This window comes from Anolis carolinensis, chromosome 3, assembly GCF_035594765.1.
Source record: "Anolis carolinensis isolate JA03-04 chromosome 3, rAnoCar3.1.pri, whole genome shotgun sequence".
Lineage (NCBI taxonomy): Eukaryota > Metazoa > Chordata > Lepidosauria > Squamata > Dactyloidae > Anolis > Anolis carolinensis.
In genome coordinates, this window is record NC_085843.1 from 29,982,634 (window position 1) to 30,002,394 (window position 19,761).

General features: G+C 37.0%; 1 protein-coding gene across 4 annotated transcripts in view; it reads left to right on the plus strand.

The window, feature by feature from the left end:
* nup58 (nucleoporin 58) overlaps positions 1 to 19,761 on the plus strand; it is a 47,841-nt gene that overhangs the window by 15,657 nt on the left and 12,423 nt on the right. For 3 of the 4 annotated variants that reach the window (XM_062974654.1, XM_062974653.1, XM_003225508.4), the window contains exons 12-15: positions 1,080 to 1,162; positions 3,116 to 3,317; positions 9,227 to 9,325; positions 15,722 to 15,817. In XM_062974654.1, the coding sequence (XP_062830724.1) occupies positions 1,080 to 1,162; positions 3,116 to 3,317; positions 9,227 to 9,325; positions 15,722 to 15,817 (480 nt within the window). The remainder of the gene's footprint in view (positions 1 to 1,079; positions 1,163 to 3,115; positions 3,318 to 9,226; positions 9,326 to 15,721; positions 15,818 to 19,761) is intronic. The other variant, XM_008117873.3, reaches the window with a different exon arrangement.

Sequence of the window (19,761 nt, forward strand, 5' to 3'; positions counted from 1 at the left end):
TCTGGTTGTGCATCCCATACCTGGAATTTCAAAATTCAAAATACTTCAAAAGCTGAAATTGTTGACACGGGTGACTGAGATAGTGACATCTTTGCTTCCTTATGGTTCAGAACTTGGTTTCATGAATAAAATTATTGAAATGTTTATAAAATTACTTTCAGGCAATGTGTATAAGGTCTATATGTAACATCAACGAATTTTGTATTTAGACAAAAATATGAGGTATCTCATTATGTACATACAGTAGAGTCTCACATATCCAACACAAACGGGCCGGCAGAATGTTGGATAAGCGAATATGTTGGATAATAAGGAGGCATTAAGGAAAAGCCTATTAAACATCAAATTAGGTTATGATTTTAAAAATTAAGCACCAAAACATCATGTTATACAACAAATTTGACAGAAAAAGTAGTTCAATACGCAGTAATGCTATGTAGTAATTACTGTATTTACGAATTTAGCATCAAAATATCACGATGTATTGAAAACATTGACTACAAAAATGCATTGGATAATCCAGAACATTGGATAAGCAAGTGTTGGATAAGTGAGATTCTACTGTATATGCAAACATAGGTAAATCAAAACTATTTCTGTTCCAAATAATTTTGGATAAGGGATATTCAACGTATGAAAAGAAATGGGTCATTGCTTGGGGTTTCCATTTGGGGCCTAAATACCATCATAAGCCTTTTAAACTGAAAAAACTCCCAGATATTTTAATATATTCATCTTCATCCATATAGTGATCTTGCACAGTTCTTGCATGTTAGTATTTGATCAGATATTCTACATTACATTGAAGGATTTGTAGTATGCTCACTCCTCCACATATTAAGATATGTAAGTGATTGGTGCAAGAAGATTAGTTTTAGGTCAATGTGGCATCAAGTAACAAACATATTTTCTGTTTTCTGAGTTTGTATTTTCCCCAACATAGTTTGCTTTACTCTAAAAGTTCACACATTTTGTATGATGCTCAGGATATGTTGTTGATGACTTACATAACAAAATACATTTTGCGTTTGTGTATATATTGCAATATGATACAACTTTCCCCATCTTAATGTCCACAGATTTATCCATGGCAATGCAGAAAATTTACCAAACATTTGTAGCTCTTGCAGCACAGCTTCAATCAATCCATGAAAATGTGAAGGTAAAATCAATTTCTTGATGGGTTCATATATTTTATAGAAAGATGGATGTTAATATCTGTCACTGCATTTAAATGGCTACAATGTCATCACATGCAGTTGTCTTCTTGCCCCTTTATGTAGTAGCATTATGGCAGAATGATGCAGGCTCCTAATAGGGCCTCCATGTACGTCTGCTCCCACTTGCTTATAAAACAGGATGAGTAAAATACAGCTTTTTGAGCTGTGTGCAATTCTAGGTCTAGTTTTGTGACCCAAGGGTTCTAAAACAGCAACCCAGGTTCTGAAACATTTGTGAATGGGGTTTTCTTTTTGCAATTTTTTGTCTCAAACTTGTACTAGGAGATGTGAAGCCAGTTTTGTCACTTTTGTTTGGCTAGGCCATTTTCAGAAGAAGCCTTTGGGGAAAAAAAGAGGTGCAGTAGAGGTGACTTTTCATCCTGTTGTTAAAAGAGGCTCTCCAGGACCTAAAATAGTTGGAGAAGACAATAAGTGGCAAAGTTACCTGACATAACCTGTGGAGGGTTTGGGAGTAAACAGAAAGAAGGAAGGAAAGGGAAGGGAAAGGGAGGAAGAAAGGAAGGGGTGCAGCAGGTGGTTGTGACCTTCCACAGTCTCTTGGAGTTTTAACTCCCAAGAATTGCCTGTCTGTTACAGAATATGTTTGAATTGCTGCCTTTCCTTTTTTTCTTCCATAATGAAATAGACTGCTAGTACATTATTTGAAGCATATTTTAAGCTAGGAGTTTGTGAAACTTCATCAATATAGTCCTCCTTTAGTTTTGATGTGTGTTTCAGAGCATTTATCAAATAATTAGGCCACTGTAAAGTAATCTATTGCTGTTCCCCACACACCCATCAAGATAATAGCAAATTACTTTTATTTCCACATGAGGACTGTTGGCTAACAGGTATTCTTGTTTTTTTGTCCTTTCCTCGTATGAAAGACGTTCTGTATCCCAGATATTTTCTGTTATAGTGCTGTATAAATAAAAACATTTTGAAACCTTCAGCAAGTTCATGCTTGGAGCTCAGCTGGTATCTGTTATCTTTGTCATTATTTAATATGAAGAAATCAGATATATGGCTGTATGCTATTGTTTTTTAACTGGGAAATGTTGGGATGTATTCCATATTTCTGCTTCTGGTAGCATATAATGTTTTCGATGTTATAGCACACTTTACTACTCTATTCTGCAAGTTAAACACATAATCAACATGGAGAATGGCAAACCAGCATATATCACAACATTAAAGATGCCATATGTCACAGTGAGAAAGCACAGTATACTTTTCCTGTTATTAATTCTGGCATGAGCTGCATAGTTAGAGTGCTACCACAAAGAGACCTGGTCTCTTGCATGACTTCAAAAGCACTGGCTCCTGAGAAAGAGCTTGATAGAAGATCGGAATTGTCTGATCGTATAATGTCTTAAAGGGAAGTGCTATACTAGGGATGGGCACCTGTGATTGAGCTGCAGTTCCCACCCTACTCCATTGGTTGCATGGAGTAGGTTTCGGTCCAACAAAATGGTGGACCGCATGTTCTCTATCTGTGGTGTAGATATTCAGGCCACTTAGACTTTTGAAAGGCAAGAAACAGCACTTCCACTGGAGGCTGATAACAAGATACACAGTAAATATTTTAGTTTAGATATATCAAATTTTGGTACCCTGGTTGCCTTTCTATCTCTGATGTAGTTATGTCTTGGTGCACGAGTAGAGTGATAGTCAAGAGTAGGAGGGACTTGGTTTTTGAGGCTTCCACTTGTAAAAGAAGCTCTTCTCTAATTCTCTTGCTCTCAGTGTGGGGAGAGAACATCCGTGGAGAGACGAGGGTTAACATACATTTCCTTTTTCACTTTAATGACATAGTTATAGTAAAGCTCTAAATTGCATAACACTTGTATGAGTAGATGTGATGAACTACTATGGTTTTCCTTGTCTCCCTTCAGATGCTCAAAGATCAGTATATTGGTTACAGAAAAACATTTCTGGGGGATGCAGTGGATATATTTGAGGCAAGACGAGCAGAAGCAAAGAAGTGGCAGACGGCCCCCCGGGTGACAACGGGACCCACTCCTTTCAGCAACATACCAAACGCAGCAGCTGTTGCCATGGCTGCAACACTTACACAGCAGCAACAGCCTGCTACAGGTCTGAGTGCATTCAAGTTATAGCTTTTAGTGTTACAAAATAGTAAGCTTGTACGGTGTTTTATATTAGGTCTTCCTTTGTTTTGGAAATCTATAAATTGTCAATAACAAGTCATCAAAATGTAGGTAATAGAAAATGCGGGATAGAATTAGCAATAATTATACACCCAGTATTTAATCTTGTAATTTTCCTGGTAATAGCTTGTTTACTGTATTATTCAACCCTTTGGAATGTGAGTCTTAGTCACCTCTGAAAATGCATAGGATAACATTTTGCAACACTATTTTATTTTTTAGGTCATTGGGAAATTCTAATTCAATTTGTTTTCCTCATAGAGAATCTTTTTTTTTAAAAAAAATGCACTTTGTAACTTGGAAGTATGCCTGAAAATTTGGCTATTTTTAAAAACAGATCTGGTAGCAAAATCCTAAAAGTAGCCAGAGTTCAGCATTGCATGTAGAAAAAAATGAATTATTATTTTGAGGTGCTGCTCATTGGGAAGAAAGCATAGGAAGACATGAAGCAACTAAAAGAAATATTGATTCCCAATTTAAATTTTGCTTTATTGGCTGCCATATGCCTTGGTGCTTGAAGTTAGGTGCTTAACTGACTTCTTTAGGTGCCTATCTTCCAAAGATCTAGATCTGAGGTCATGCTTAGAGAGATGTGGAAATTAAGCCACTTTGATGTCTAAACATGGCTCAGGGCTCATTTTGATGGACCCAATATTAAGCGCTTGGTGTTTCTTGAGTCTTTCTACCCCATTCAACTACACATTTATGTTTGCTTAGAGCTTGGTGAAAAGGCAGATTAGCACATAACATAACATTGCTTACTACCTAGAGAGCCATTAGTTGAGGTACTGTTAAACAGTGGGATCTACAATATAGTTCCAGCTTTAGTATGTTTGTTGATAGCTGGATCCTATAAAAGATGAGTCTAAATCGAACGTGACTAGAGTGAAGGTACTAATCCTGCCTTTAGATTTACTGTAGCAAAATAATTTACTCTGCTGTACTTGAAGTAATTATAGTAAGTATGCATAAACAGGTAAATACTTACTGTTCTGTATACAGTAGAAAGTGTATGTTTGGTTGGTAGCAACTAAAACCATAGTCCTGTGAACTATTAAGGTTTTTTATGCTGTTACTGAAAACTGCAAAAACTGCTTTCCTCTAATTTTTGAAATGATCCACTTTGTTCAGTGCAAATGCCACCCAATCAAATTTAGAGTAGATCGCTGTCTTTGATTTTGTCTCAAAAATAGTATGAGAGATATGACACTGAGAGTCAACTGTCTTCTCCTGATAGCCCCTTCCAGTGTTCAAAATCTGCTCAGGTGGGTCCACAAGCTTTGGAGCAGAGTAGAGTGTTGCTTGCAGAGGTAATTGCCTCCTGTCTGTTTTGCTGAAAGAAGTTGGGTAGACAGGGTTGATTCTATATCCCACCACAAGTGAAAGAAAGATAGCCATAACATTGTATTGCTATATGATTCTAGTGGATGAGTTGCAGTTTTGAGGCTGTCCTCATTCTTACGTAATGTAAGATCATCTTTGGGATTAATTTCATTTCTCTCACACAAGTCTAGTGCAAAGAGTAGAACAGCATTTCTGTGAACAGAAGGCATGCAGAAAGCCACTTTTTATATCCAGTCTGTTCACTTTCTCTTAATACAGAGACGACAAAGTAGGTAAGCTACCATTCTATGAATTTCAGTAATCACATAAAATGTAGGCTATCGTGTAAAATTTGTATAATCATTTGGTTGTGAAAATAGAAAAGGGCCAAAAAATAATCTGTTTGGTTTTGTGTTACTATGGCATAATAGAGTATTCTAAATTGTTTAAATGTAGATACTGTGACTATCAAAAATTTGAATTATGTGCCAGAATTGGAAGGATAAATTCTCATTGGCATAGAACATAACTTTTGTTTATGTCTCAACTCCACATTAAAGGATTTGGGGTGCCAGTGTTGAGGCACAATGACCTCTAGTCTTTGTATCTCCCAATCAGAAACTAGAAGCAAGGAGATTAAAAATACAATGATTTAATTCTGCAGAAGAGCTAAGGAATGGTTGCCAAATGGCAAAATGGAGTATCACACTTGACTGTCATGCATCATGGGTTTTATAGTCTCAGATAGACTCAAATATGCTCACACATTCAATCAAAACTCTTTTTTTCTCTCTCAGCTTTATCCTTCAATTCAGCATCTCTTGTGTCTCTCTGTTCCTAAACATCCCATGTTCTGAAAACAATCTTTCTGCACCATTTCCCCTCTAACCATTCCTATCAGGTCAATTTGATCTCCCTCTTTATCTCTCACTCAGATCTCTTGTCCTGGTGCTTGGCAACTCTTATCTATCCCAGATGTATTCACTCTTCACTCCTTTTTGCTCCCTCTTCCCCTCACTTTAACCCATTATTAATTTTGTTCTTGTAAAATTTACTTTGCATATCCTTGCTCCAACACCGGTTTTAGGAAAGATCCCAGCATGAGATTGTGAAAAGTCATTGAGATAATGGTATCAAGAGGACCCAGTCCATATCTAATGACTATTATGGCTTTCAGCCATAGGCCATCATGTGGTAACCAAGAGGTTACAAAAAAAGTGCTGCCCATTCTTTAGGCCATTGTTAGCAGTTTGTTTGTGTAGTTATACTGTAATGTGATGTTAGTGTGGTTTAGTATATAAGAAGTCTCTTACGTTTATGATGTTAGGGTGTTTCCCTACTGTAGAAAAGCGACTTTCTCTAAAACAGAGTTTATAATTTAAAAGAAATAGCACATTCAGAAATCCGGTACTCAGATTGGTATAACTTTTTTTTCTTAACCACAAACCAATGCCTGTAAAGTGATCTAATGGCTGGGAATAATGACACGTGCTGTGCTTTAGAAAACATCTAGCATAGTGTAACCTTTATTAAAGCTGGTTAGTGAGACTGGGCAACTAAAACACTTATGCTAATTGTATTTCTCTTTTACTACCTTGGTAACTGTGCCACCAAGAACCTTTGATGTGATGTGATGATAATAGCCTTAAGTGTACGCAGCTACTAACAGCAATTGTGATTTGGTTGGCTTATCTAAAAAGCACTTTGCTTTGCTCTAATGCCTTCTAGCACTTAAATTTTTATTGTATTTTTTGGTCTTGCCAAGGTCAGTTTAAAATTTGAAACACTTGTTGTAATAAATGCCTGTCCATGAAATTATCCCCTGTGCTTGAACTGATTTTTGGTTAAAATCCAGTTCTACAAAATTGAAGTTAAGTGTTAACTTCAACTAACAGTAACTTATTTTTATTCGGAAATTGATTAACTTGGCTAGACATGGGCAAATTGGGTTTGCACTTTTATTTCCAATATGGAAAAACCTTAGCAATTATATTTGGGCAAACCAAATAGGGAGCCTTGCTGATTGTTTACCCAAAATATGTTTTAGGCTGCAGTCTTAGATACACTTACTAGAGGCTAAGCCCAATTGAAAATGATGGGACTTAACTTCTGACTAAGCATGCATCGGACTGTAGTGGTAGTAATTAATTTTATTTATTGAGCTAAAACTGCTTCTTAGAGCATACACACACACACACACACACACATACACACTTTAGGTAGGTTACTTACAGGTGATTATAATTTAAATGATTTACAATATGCTTTCCAAAGGTGACAATGTTTACTTATGTATTTTGGCATGGATGATCTCTGGCATTATTTAAATTATGTCGCTAACTTTAAATGATTTTTTTCTGGTGCAGTCAGATTAGCTGTTAAACTGAAAGGTTTGTTGACTTTGACTATGAAATCCTGTTTTTCCTGTAACTTGAATATAGGTTTATCTTGAACTGTTTTAAACTTTAAAAGCATACTCAAATGCAGGTTTGGCTTGGAGGACTGGAGTCATCAAACTCTAAAGTTTTTCTACCAAGAGTGCCTCCTCCCAAAATGGAGAAGGAATATACTTCCTTTAATAGAGAACACTGGATACTTTGTTGTTAGAAGCCTGGCTCACTTTGGACTGGAAACTTCTTAAGGAGCTGCTAGATAAGAGTATATTAACCTGTTTACATCCAGTTTTACCTGTAAATGCAATACATATATAAAAGGTTAAAGCTGGACTAAATTAGTTGAACCGAGATTCCACTGATTTCTGTGTCACAATCATGGGGTTTTTTTCCTGCCATTGAGTTCAGTGGGATAATCATGACTTTATTTCACCTCTCAATTTCAGATGAATTCAACTAATGTAGTCTTGGTATAATCTAAAAATCCTCAGTTGGTATATATTACATACTTGGAACAAAAATGAAATCTCATTTTGCCAAAACAAGTGCTAAGTGCTAGATATAGGTTCACAGCTCCATTTGACTTAAGTTTAATGCTACCTTGAGTATAGTAACCTCATTTTTGTGTTGGATTACCTAAGGTTTGGATATTTTCTTGCAAAAGATGTAATGCAAAACAGTGCCTTTTGCTCGATATTTGGTTATCTGTTTAATTAGCATTTGTGAGAACATGAATCTCAGATATTTATATTTACAAGGCCAGAAAGGGACCACGAATACTGTCTGACCTGTACAACTCAGTCTACAAATGTTTGCCAAGGTTTCCTTTGGGTTGGTGTTCTTTAAGTTGCTCTTGTGGTAGTAGACAGTACTGTGATGCAATAATGAGGTAAAGATACTTGGAAATTTTGAATAAAGGAAATCAATTTCCAGAAAGAAAATTGAGAACCCCAAATCCCAAAGTGACTTGGTAAAATGCTTGCTGATGAATAATATGATGTTCAGTGTATTTTGCACCATTAGATTCAAATGGATCAACCAGAAATTTTTAAAAGACAGTTCAGCAAATGCTGATGTTCATTATCTATTTTAGTTGATTTTGCTTGAGAATAGCATTAGCTGGACTGTACCCTTGGCCTTCAGCATGTCAGGAATATGAAGAGGTTGGCACAGTATTTGAACTTGAGAAATTCTTCAAGTTTATTTAATGCACTGATTGCTGTGCTTAAAGGTAGGAATACAAACTGTACTGTGAAAACTGTCAAGTAGCTTTTATGAGTTACTAAAGTAAATTTCAGATCTTTTGTTATATTTATCACGGGGGCTAATAAGTGTATCCTCTGTAGAAAACAAACGAGCTAAAGTTACAAATTTAATCATGATATATTATAAAGTCGACTGACAGTGTGTATATGTAGGGAAACCACTGTCTGATGTTAGAAATTTCTGAATCTGAAATTTTTGAATGTATTGGGTAAGGTACACCTGTGCCTTTTCTGTAAATGTTTATTTAAACAGGCAAAAATGGTTGTAAATGTAGCAAAGTTCTAACAACTCAGTAACTATCATTTTTGTGTGAACCAGTTTGAATTGTCATGTTACTGTGTAATTGACTTGCTCTAAAATGAATAATAAATTTAATAAAAACAAAGTCATTGTCTTGTGTTTTATCCACTTGTTTCACTTTGTTTTTCAAAAAAAATGGATAAAATACTCAAGTGAGTATTTAATATCAGACACTGGTAACATGATGATTTTAATCATGTTAGTATAAACCTTGATTTTTTACAAACCACTACTAGCTACTTGTAGGGCATTCAGATATAGTCCCAAAAAGGAGCAAAAATATTTAACTTAAAATAACATGCTGAGTTGTCATAAAACTATAATCTCATGCTTTGGCATAAACTATTAGATTGACTGACAGCTTCATCTCATCTTGCATGCCATACCAGTGTAGGCATAGAGAGAGTCTGGGGAAGAATTCTAATGAAAAGTGGGATGCTTGGAAAAGCATTTGTTAAGCTGTTATTTACTTTTTTCATATAAAAGGGTTTACATAATGGATCTCTGTTGCAAAAGAGTAAGGCAAGCTTTGTTTTCATTTTTTTTATACCAGGGCCACAGCCGACTCTGGGAATTAGTTTTGGAACGCCATTCGGTTCAGGTATTGGCACTGGCTTGCAATCAAGTGGCTTAGGCTCTTCAAGCCTTGGAGGTACACTTTAATTTTTTCTAATGTTTCTCACTGACTTATTATACAGAACTTCTGAACTAAGCTGAACTAAGCATCACACTTCACTGGTAGAGCTAAATCCTTGTTTGTGTTATGCTAATAATACACAAGGCCATGGCCCTACATTCCATATGGATTGATACGAAATTACTACCAGCTTCTGATTCCATACTTTCAGGCTGTTGTTTGGGGATAGAGCTCACTGCAGAATGTAAGTGCATGTCCAGAAGTGGGAGAATCTCGCCCTTTCCCTGTACTCTGACTTTTTAAACCTTTCATAGTCAAGATAAGTATTTTTGTGTTGAGTGAGATAGTCACATCCTGGGAAACATCTAAGATTAGCCCTAAAAACAGAATAGCCATTTGGGAGTTAGTAATAATTGGCTAAAGCAAAGACCACAACCTGGTGTTGTCCAGGTACAATACTTTGAATTACAGTTTCTCCCAGCTTCAATTTGCACAACAAACTGTCAGGCATTGCAAGATTTGTAGTCCAAAAAATGTTCTGGAGACCACCAGATTGCCTATTTTGGTTATTAGTCTTCTCTATTAGTCTTCTCTGTTAAATTTACATTGATACAAATGGATATAGACATGAACCTTGACCATAGGAGATAAAATGTCCTTGTAAACAGCATTAATTCTTGCCGCACAAAATATCATTCTGATGTGTCAGCATACTTTCTAGTGTATTTTCAGGATCTATATTGGAAACCAAATGTGTTGTGACATACTTACTGTATATACTCATGTATAAGTTGATCTTATGTGTAAATCGAGCACAGTTTTGGAGACAAAATTACACATTTTGATATGTCCTGTAGATAAGTCAGTCTTTCCATGGAGAGGGGAAAGTGCCAGTGCTAAATCAAGGGGCTAGCTACCTATGGCCAGAGCCTCCATTTTACTGCCAAGCCATTCAAAGAGGCCAGAAGTGGTGTCACAGCAGACAGAGTAGAGGAGATTGGTGCTTCCAGAATGGACTAACTAAGCTCTTGCCTTCTCACTGTTATACGTAGAGAAGGAGATGAGTCCTTTTTAAAATAAGAGTTGTGGTACAGTATTCATATTGGCCCATGGATAAGTGAACCCAGGTTTTTTCCCTTGATTTTTTACTTACATTTTTAGACTTGTACATGAGTGTATAGGGTAATCTTTGTTGCTAAGATGTGCATTTGTGAAAGCAAATTGCAGTACTATATCTAGAGACAGATGCTGATATTAGTACGTTGCTTGACAAATATGGGGAACTTGCTTACTTTATATGGTATGTCATAGTGGATGTAGCTACACTCCTTTTTCAAATCAGATGACTCTTTAAAAACAAGCAGTTTGCCTTTCCCACCACAAAAGCCTTTACTTTTGCCAGAAGGAGGCATCCTTCTACAGTTCCCTTCCATAATAGGCAGGACTGCTTTTGAACTTGCAGAAACACTTCATAACAAACATAAAACTACAGAAAATACAACTAGAAGCAAAGCAAAATACTATTGAGCAGTTGTTTCAGTCATAATTGTCCCCTTACTCTAAGAGTTGGGGCTACTCAATTTAACAGTGGAGCCGCATATTCTCTCAAAATATGTGATTTGCCTCATTAACCCCAAGAACACTCTCACAATTGTTGGATATGGAGAAATAAGCCAAAATTCTTTTAAATTCTTGAAAAATAAGCTAATTGTATATACTTTATATTTACAAAATGTGGAATATAAGCAATGGAGGCAGATCTGCATTTCAAGCAATGGGGACAGTGCTTTACAAAGAATTGGGATTTCTGTATTGCTATAAAGTATAGAAGAATATCTTGCTTTCTAATTAGACTAGGAAAGAAGGTAGATATAAATGCATCTCCAATAATCTCATTCCAAAAATGCTGAGGTTGAGCTCCTGTACATTCCTTGGATGTATATTTGCTGAAACCGAAGGATTTACTGCGAAAATATTCATCCTGGCTTAAATGGGATTTCACATCTTCCATGTATCTGTCACAAGATTTGGAAGAATTTTTTTTCTTCCATTACCAAATGCTTATCTCATTTTTGGTGTTTTATGAAGAAACCCATGGCTGCTATATCTGTTATATCATGGCTGCTATTACAACTCCTAGAATTCCCTCTGTAGCAAAATGATCTACCAGCAGATACTTTGAATGCCAAATATTCAGTACACCTATTCACAAGTACTAAAGCTAGTCTTCAAACTAATCATCTTTATTATACATCACTGATGAACTTAGTCTGTTGGGAGCAACTAAACAATGTGTGTCTAACCGAAGACTTTCCCACCTAATGGTAAAAACCAACAGCTTTAAAATACATGTATCAATTTTAAGTGTTTTTTTTAAATGTTCAATGTTTTGAAAATATAATACTAATACTTAGTTCCAGACTTAGTCCTTTTTAAAGGAGAACCTAAGTATAACAGGATTTCAGTTATGGCCAAGTAAAGTTCGGAGGTTCTATGTATAACCTAAAAGCACCATATCTTGTATAATTATATAAGTTAAACAGGGCCAATCCTGATTAGTGCTTGGGTGGAGACTACCAATGAACATTGAGTACAGTAGGCTGTATTTTAGAGGAAGAAACCGGTAAAACTAACCCTGAGTTTTCCTGTCTCCTTAAATGGGGTTGCCAAAAATCAACAGGTGACTTGAAAGCACATATAGTGGGACCTTGACATCTGCTAGGAGTTGGTTCCAAGATCTCTCATGGATGTCAAAGTCCCATTGTGTTACAATGATGTAGTAAAATGATGTCCCTTATACACAGTGGCAATATTAAGGTTTGTTTTTTGGATTTTTTTTTTTTAAAAAACTTTCAAGTCACGGGTGGCTGAATCTTTGAATGCAGAATCTGTAGATAAAGAAGACTGACAGTATCTGTAGATGCAGGGGGCTGACTGATTTTGCTTGGTCTGTTCAACATATATGGTAGGCATGTAATCCTCACTAGCTGTAGGGTTTGAGTAGGGCCAAACCTATTCTATGAGCAGAACTCTCTGCTTTTGGATTATTGCAGAGGTCTTCTGATAGTGCTCTCTGCTAATTCATTCTGCAAGAGGAACAGCCAAGAAAGATGGCACACAAGGGCAAAAGAAGCCACATTATTTGGACTAGCCAAGGGTCTGTTTAGCAACTACGAAGTCAGCTGCCCTGGCCAAAATTGTGCTGAATACAAACCTCTCCTAGCCATGGCATGTTGGAAATCACTTAAGACTATGCTTACTCTTATTGTTGTTATTAGCTTGAGCTGGAAGATGCCTGAATCCTCTTGCATCCAGCTCCTTTTTATCAGACCTTTTCTCATTGCATCTTACTCTGTTTCCCTGAAAATAAGATATCCCCTGAAAATAAGACCTAATAGAGGTTTTGCTGAATTGCTAAATATAAGGCCTCCCCCAAAATTAAGACCTAGCAAAGTTTTTGTTTGGAAGCATGCCCGCCAAGCAACACCAGAGCATGCAGGATTGGTAAATGTACATACCATAGAGCAGGGGTCTTCAAACTTTTAAAGCAGAGGGCCGATCCACAATCCTTCAGACTGTTGAGGGGGCGAATTATCATTTGAAAAAAAAATATGAACAAAATTCTATGCCCACTGCATATGTCTTATTTGTAGTGCAAAACAACAACAGCAATGAAAGAACAATACAATATTTAAAAATGAAAACAATTTTAACCAACATAAACCTATCAGGATTTCAATGGAAAGTGTGGGCCTGCTACTGGCCAATGAGATAAAGTTAATTAGGATTGTTGTAGTTGTGAGCCTAAGTCTAAAATTATTTATTTATTTATTTACTACATTTATTTACTACATTTATATCCAACCCTTCTCACCCTGAAGGGGACTCAGAGCAGCTGTATGTACATACGATATGTTATATTATTAGCATAGCACAATATTAGCATTATACTGGAGCCCCCAGATGGCGTAGTGGACTAAGTGACTTGAAGGTTGGGTTGCTGACCTGAAAGCTGCCAGGTTCGAATCCCACCTGGGGAGAGTGTGGATGAGCTCCCTCTATCAGCTCCAGCTCCATGCGGGGACATGAGAGAAGCCTTCCACAAGGGTGGTAAAGACATCAAAACATCCGGGCATCCCCTGGGCAATGTCCTTGCAGACGGCCAATTCTCTCACTCCAGAAGCAACTCCAGTTGCTCCTGACACGGAAAAAAAAAAAAAGCATTATATATTACTATATTGAACTATACCACTATACTGTAATATTATATGTAATATATAACATATAATTAATATTATTATATGGTATTATTAGTATTATATTGTATAACATAATATTTTTATCAATATTATATGTATATACAATATATTATATTATTAAAACTGATATAAAATATTATATTATAAAACTGAGGATGCGGGTTAGGTAAATGACTTTGGAGAGCTGCATCCGGCCCCCGAAACAAGAAATTCTTGATAAGATTCACAGTTTGTCTGATGACAACTACTGTACAGTATATAATAAACATTCATTTTTATTCAACCATAAATGTGAATTCTTCATAGAAAAATAAGGCATCCCCTGAAAATAAGACCTAGGGCATCTTTGGGAGCAAAAATTAATATACACTGTCTTATTTTCAGGGAAACACGGTAGCTATCAGGACAGTTCTGCAAAGGGTGCTGAGGTCAGCCAACTGAAAAGGGTTGTGCTGGAGAAAGGCATTCCTGTTAGCAGAAAAAAGTGTGTGTAATTCTACTTTACATAGCTGACAAATCTTTGGGTTAAGATTGCATTGTATGCCTGGGTCTCAAAGCATAACTCAGGTAGTAGTAGAGTTGAATGTGTTTGCCCCAGAGCTATGTTGTGTAGGCAGCTCTTTTCCTACTTGGAACCGGAGCCTCCGGTGGCCTAGGGGATAAAAGCCTTGTGACTTGAAGGTTGGGTTGCTGACCTGAAGGCTGCCAGGTTCGAATCCCACCTGGGGAGAGCACAGATGAGCTCCCTCTATCAGCTCCAGCTCCATGCGGGGACATGAGAGAAGCCTCCCACAAGGATGGTAAAACATTAAAAAAAAACCATCCGGGCATCCCCTGGGCAACGTCCTTGCAGACGGCCAATTCTCTCACTCCAGAAGCAACTCAAGTTGCTCCTGACACACAAAAAAAACAAAAACCTGGAACCAATTGGATGAAATAGACATACATGAATATTTATACTCCACTTACCAAAACAATAGACATTTATTTTTTATCTCATGAAAATTGACTGCTCTAGGGTCTATCATGCCTTGATTCCACCTGTCATTCATGGGCATTTCATTACTGAGTATTGGGTCAGGGCATAGTGAAGAAGAAAACAGCTGTGCAAAGAAGAAAAGATAAAATGTCCCAATAAATAGCATAGTTTTCTGTATTTTCTTACTTAACATCAGAATCTGTCATGGGTACTGGTGATAAGGCAGATCCTATATAGGAACAGAAAAGATAATTCTCTGTGTTTAGTTTAAAAAGAAGAGTATGCAAAATCCAAGTTGTGTACCATACAGGCAGTCCCCAAGTTACAAACAAGACAGGTTCTGTAGGTTTGTTCTTAAGTTACATTTTTTGTAAGTTGGAACAAGTACATTTTTCAGTGTAATTCCAGCCATATATATATGGCTGGATGGCCATCTGTCAGAAGTACTTTGATTGCCCTTTTCCTTCATGGCAGGGGGTTGGACTAGATGGCCCATGTGGTCTCTTCCAACTCTATTATTCTGTGATTCTATATATGGATGGTTTGGATAGCATAGGGAAGGGTTAACACTCCTGTTTGTTTTGCTGTCTCTGCCCTTTTCAGAAGATTTCATCTTACTTGCTGTCCCTGTGATCATTGGATTTTGAAAATTTTGGCTTGTTATGGAAACAAGGATTGGTGGTAAAGCTTCAGTGGAGACCCTTGTTTCCCTATGATAACTCTTCCAGGAGTGAGTTTTCCTTCCTAGGGGTAGATTTCTCTCACTACTGTTGTCTCACCCCCGTTCTTAACTATGAGTCATTTGTAAGTTGGATGTTTGTAACTTGGTGACTGCCTATATATATATATATATATATATATATATATATATATATATATATATATATATGACCAGGATTACATCACTATTTAAGAAATAGTTGAAGAAGTATCAGTGGGTATTGCTGGCTGAGTTTAATAAGAGTTTGAGTCCAACACATCTGGAAGACGTGGGGCATAACCAATGCCATCTTATGGAGGTCACAAACCTTCTTTGTCCATTGCCATTCAGTACAGAGGATTCTAATGCTTGAAGCTTGTAGCTAAAACCTATTGGCTGTTGAGTCATGTTGGAGAGTCAGTCTAGCTTTATATGTATCTTAATCTCTGCTGTCTTTACTACTGTTCCACTAGGGTTTGGAGGTAGTTCTGGTTTTGGAAGCAGTGCCACAGGTGCACCATCATTTGGATTTGGAGCTACAAATAAGCCTTCAGGAAGCCTTAGTGCAGGTTTGTTCTATTCTGAATGTTAAGATGTTTAAGTTACAGCCATATATACTTGTGTATAAGACGACCTCATGTATAACTCAAGGGGAAGTTTTAGAGCCAAAATTATGGATTTTGATATGTACTGTAGATAAGTCAAGGGTCATCTGAGGAAAGAGGGAAATGCCTGCACCACCTCGGGGCCAGCTGACCCTGCCAGATGCCACCTATTTACTGGCCAGGTATTCAAAATGGCCAGAAATGATGCTATGGCAGGGAAAGTAGAGGGGGTCAATGTATCTTTTAGGTTCTGCCAGAATGGGCTAAGCTCTTGTGTTTTGCCACTCTATTCAGAAGGGAGTGGGGTTTTTTTTGTTTTGTTATAAGAGTCAAAGTATAGTAGTTATATTGACCTGTGGATGTCAGCCTAGGTTTTTTAACTAAAATGTTTGGATTTGTACATGAGTATATTCAGTAGTTTGAACTTTGTATTACAAAGTTTGAACTTTGTAATACCCATTGCAGTCTTTAAATTCAAATAATCAATTTATGTTAAATATGGTCTGGCAACTAATAATTAATCACTGATCATTAGTATTATTCCCTTATTAGTAATAAGGGAAAATATAATATATTTTAGACATTCTCCAGAAACTTGAGTCTGTGGAATCGATTTTCTTGTTCAAGATACTCAAGGAAAACTTGGAACATTTATTTTTGAAACACTGCCCTCTCAAGTATTGTATAGTAAACTTCTTTTGAAGATAAATCAAAATTGAAAGGCATTCTTTGGCATGACATAAGTATAAATTTTCTTAAATAGAACATGTTTTTTTAAAAAAACTTACTAGGTACATGCAGTCACTGCATTCTTTTTCATTCCTCACTTTCTTTTCTGTCTTGAATGCCACCAGTAACAAGTGTGGTAATTTCAGACCTTGTGGTATTTTTTTCTTAATTTTATTTATTGGAAATGTTTTAAAATCAGACACCACCACACCTTCATTCCCAAAGTTCAAACTGGGTGAAGGGAGGGGGAAGCGGCTTGAAAAGTACTCAAAAAATCTTAAATTGCAATGTGCCTGCTGCGTCTGAAGTACTAGTGGTGAATTTTCCCCTCAGTTGCCCCCCACCCATTGTTTTTTTCAAAACTGGAATGCCTTATGGCTTGGCCCCTCCATTATCCCTTGGAGGTGGGAGGCAATGTTTGGCAGTGGCCACCCTTGCCTTCAGCTGTACAATACTGATGCCATTTACAGTCCCTTGAAATACGATTTCACGGTGAGCCTAAGGTTAGCCTAATTTCAGATAAGGGACACAATAATAACAAGCAAAAATTGTGTGTTGGATAGGTTTTCTTGGATTTTCAGTTCCAGAAGCTTAAAGAGCTGGGCAGAGGCTTAAAGAGCTGGGCATGTTTAGCCTGCAGAAGAGAAGGCTGAGAGGAGACATGATAGCCATGTACAAATATGTGAGGGGAAGTCATAGGGAGGAGGGAGCAAGCTTATTTTCTGCTGCCCTGCAGACTAGGACACGGAACAATGGCTTCAAACTACAGGAAAGGAGATTCCACCTGAACATCAGGAAGAACTTCCTCACTGTGAGGGCTGTTCGGCAGTGGAACTCTCTCCCCCGGACTGTGGTGGAGGCTCCTTCTTTGGAGGCTTTTAAGCAGAGGCTGGATGGCCATCTGTCGGGGGTGCTTTGAATGCGATTTCCTGCTTCTTAGCGGGGGGTTGGACTAGATGGCCCTTGAGGTCTCTTCCAACTCTACTATTCTATGATTCTATGAGAAGCACATTTCTTTGCATGAACTTTGGGCATGCTGCTGCTTGTACAACTGGAAACTGTATTGGGTTCCCTCTTGCACCTTAAGTGAAACTAGATACTGCTAAGTGTCACAATCTCTGTGCTAGTGGAATGACAACTGGATACTGGCTATTGGGACTTAGCCATACTTTTATTGCCATACTTTTGGATTAAATGTAATTTCTAAAATTAATTAGCTTTAAGTGATTAAAAGTCATCACCACCAGTTCATTTATGGTTTGATCTCTACAGTGGTCATCTTCCACATCAACAGTGTGACAAAAGGTTATTTCAAATGTTGACGCATTTGCACATGCTTTTAAAGTCATTAGGCCATCAGATATCTTAAATCATTCAGAGGCATAGCCCTGCTAATCAGTTGCACAGAAACAAATGTTATGTGAAACCTTACTGAGTAATTAAAATTGTTGTGTTTCATGGCCTAGAATCTATTTCATCAGATTCATGATGAATTCCCAACTGGCAGGTGTACATTAGGAGGTAGAGAAAAAGAACCTAAACATTGGCTTTACAGGGTATGTCAAAAAGTACAGTATGTGACATCAGCATTGAGTTTGAATGTGGTCAAACTAAAACTAATGTGTCTTCACAACAGCAGAGATAGCAATAATACTATAAGCTTAGCATTGCTTAGTAAATGAAAACCTATAGTGGGAGTGGATATTGTTGTCCCTTTCAGATTGAAATCAGTTGAATCAATCCATTTTTTGCTTCTTATTCAATTTCATGAACTCCTTTTGGACTTAAGAGGATAGCAGTTTCCTTTTGATTTAATCCTTCTGTTTCCCCTCTTCCCCAACATCTGCCATATGTGTAAATTTCATTCCAGTTCACAAAATGTATGCTCTAATATGTTGGATAGTATTTATGATGCCACAAAACCATTCGTTCAGCAGAACATGTGCTGATTGTTTTGATTGTCCATTTCAATGCATTATGGAATACTTTGAGAAATGCAAACCTTGTGTTAATCTCTCCTCGGTACATGGGACTGAGGGTTCTTTAGATTCCATCCTTTTTGACCATTACTTTGTGTATGTGTTGTGCTTTTGAAGCTACGAGTCAAGATAATATCCAATGTGTTTCCTAAATTGCATAATTTTTAGAGTGGTTAGGAAGATCCTTTCATAAGGTGCATTAATGTGAAAATTGCCTTGCTGTTATAACTTTCAAGCTTTGTTTTATAATAATTAAACTGCACCTGAGAAGTAACTCACAGTAAAGCTCCACTATAAAAGGAAGAAAGATCAGTTGCATATTCACTGTTTGGTCACAGATACCAGCATTCATTTATAACTATTTCACAAAATTATCTGTCTCTATCAACTTTATTTTAGCCATTTGCTTCTCTGTGAGGGAATTGAGAGCAAGGGAGGAGACCCAGCAGCTTCTGAGCCCCATCCTTGGTCTCAGTCCTGGAATAAATGAATGCTGCAGAGAACCTTAATATTTAAACAGTATTTGTAAAACACTTTTCTTATAGGCAGTTCTTCAGACTTTCTTCCGCTTTGTTTTCTAAGGCTCATCTATATTATACAGCACTTACCTTCATTATGATCCAGTGTTTAATTTTACATGTAGTCCTCTCAATATCCCATTTGCCTCTGATTTGCACTTTGTTTCCACCGCATTATAACTTCAGGGATTTCTTGGTATCCAGAATTTCAGCTATGCCAATCCATTGTGTGTATGTGGAATTTTTCAGCCACTATTCTAATCTTTTTGTCTCAAGAGAAATGCAGATTTGCATCTCCCTCTCCACAATAGCATTTGTATCAACTGGATCCATTAGATGTATTGCATTCTTACTGAATTATACCTTACAGATTTTATTGCAATCTGTGAAAGAAAAAATAGCCCTACTTGTACATGTATGGTGACTTGTTTGCTGGAATAATGGGGGAAGGAGATGTGTGTTCCTTTCAGTCTCACACAGCATTCTTGTTTGGAAAGTTGGGAATTAAGAAAGGCTTTCAACTCTTATTCCTTCTAGTTATAGTTGAGGAATGCTGTTTCTATCAAAATCACCACACTTCATCATATCACAATTGCTTTTGTAGCTTTTTATTGGAATGTCTGTGCACTTGATCACATTGGTAGTGTAGACAAGTTCTCACGCAAAAGTTGTGAGTCTGAAT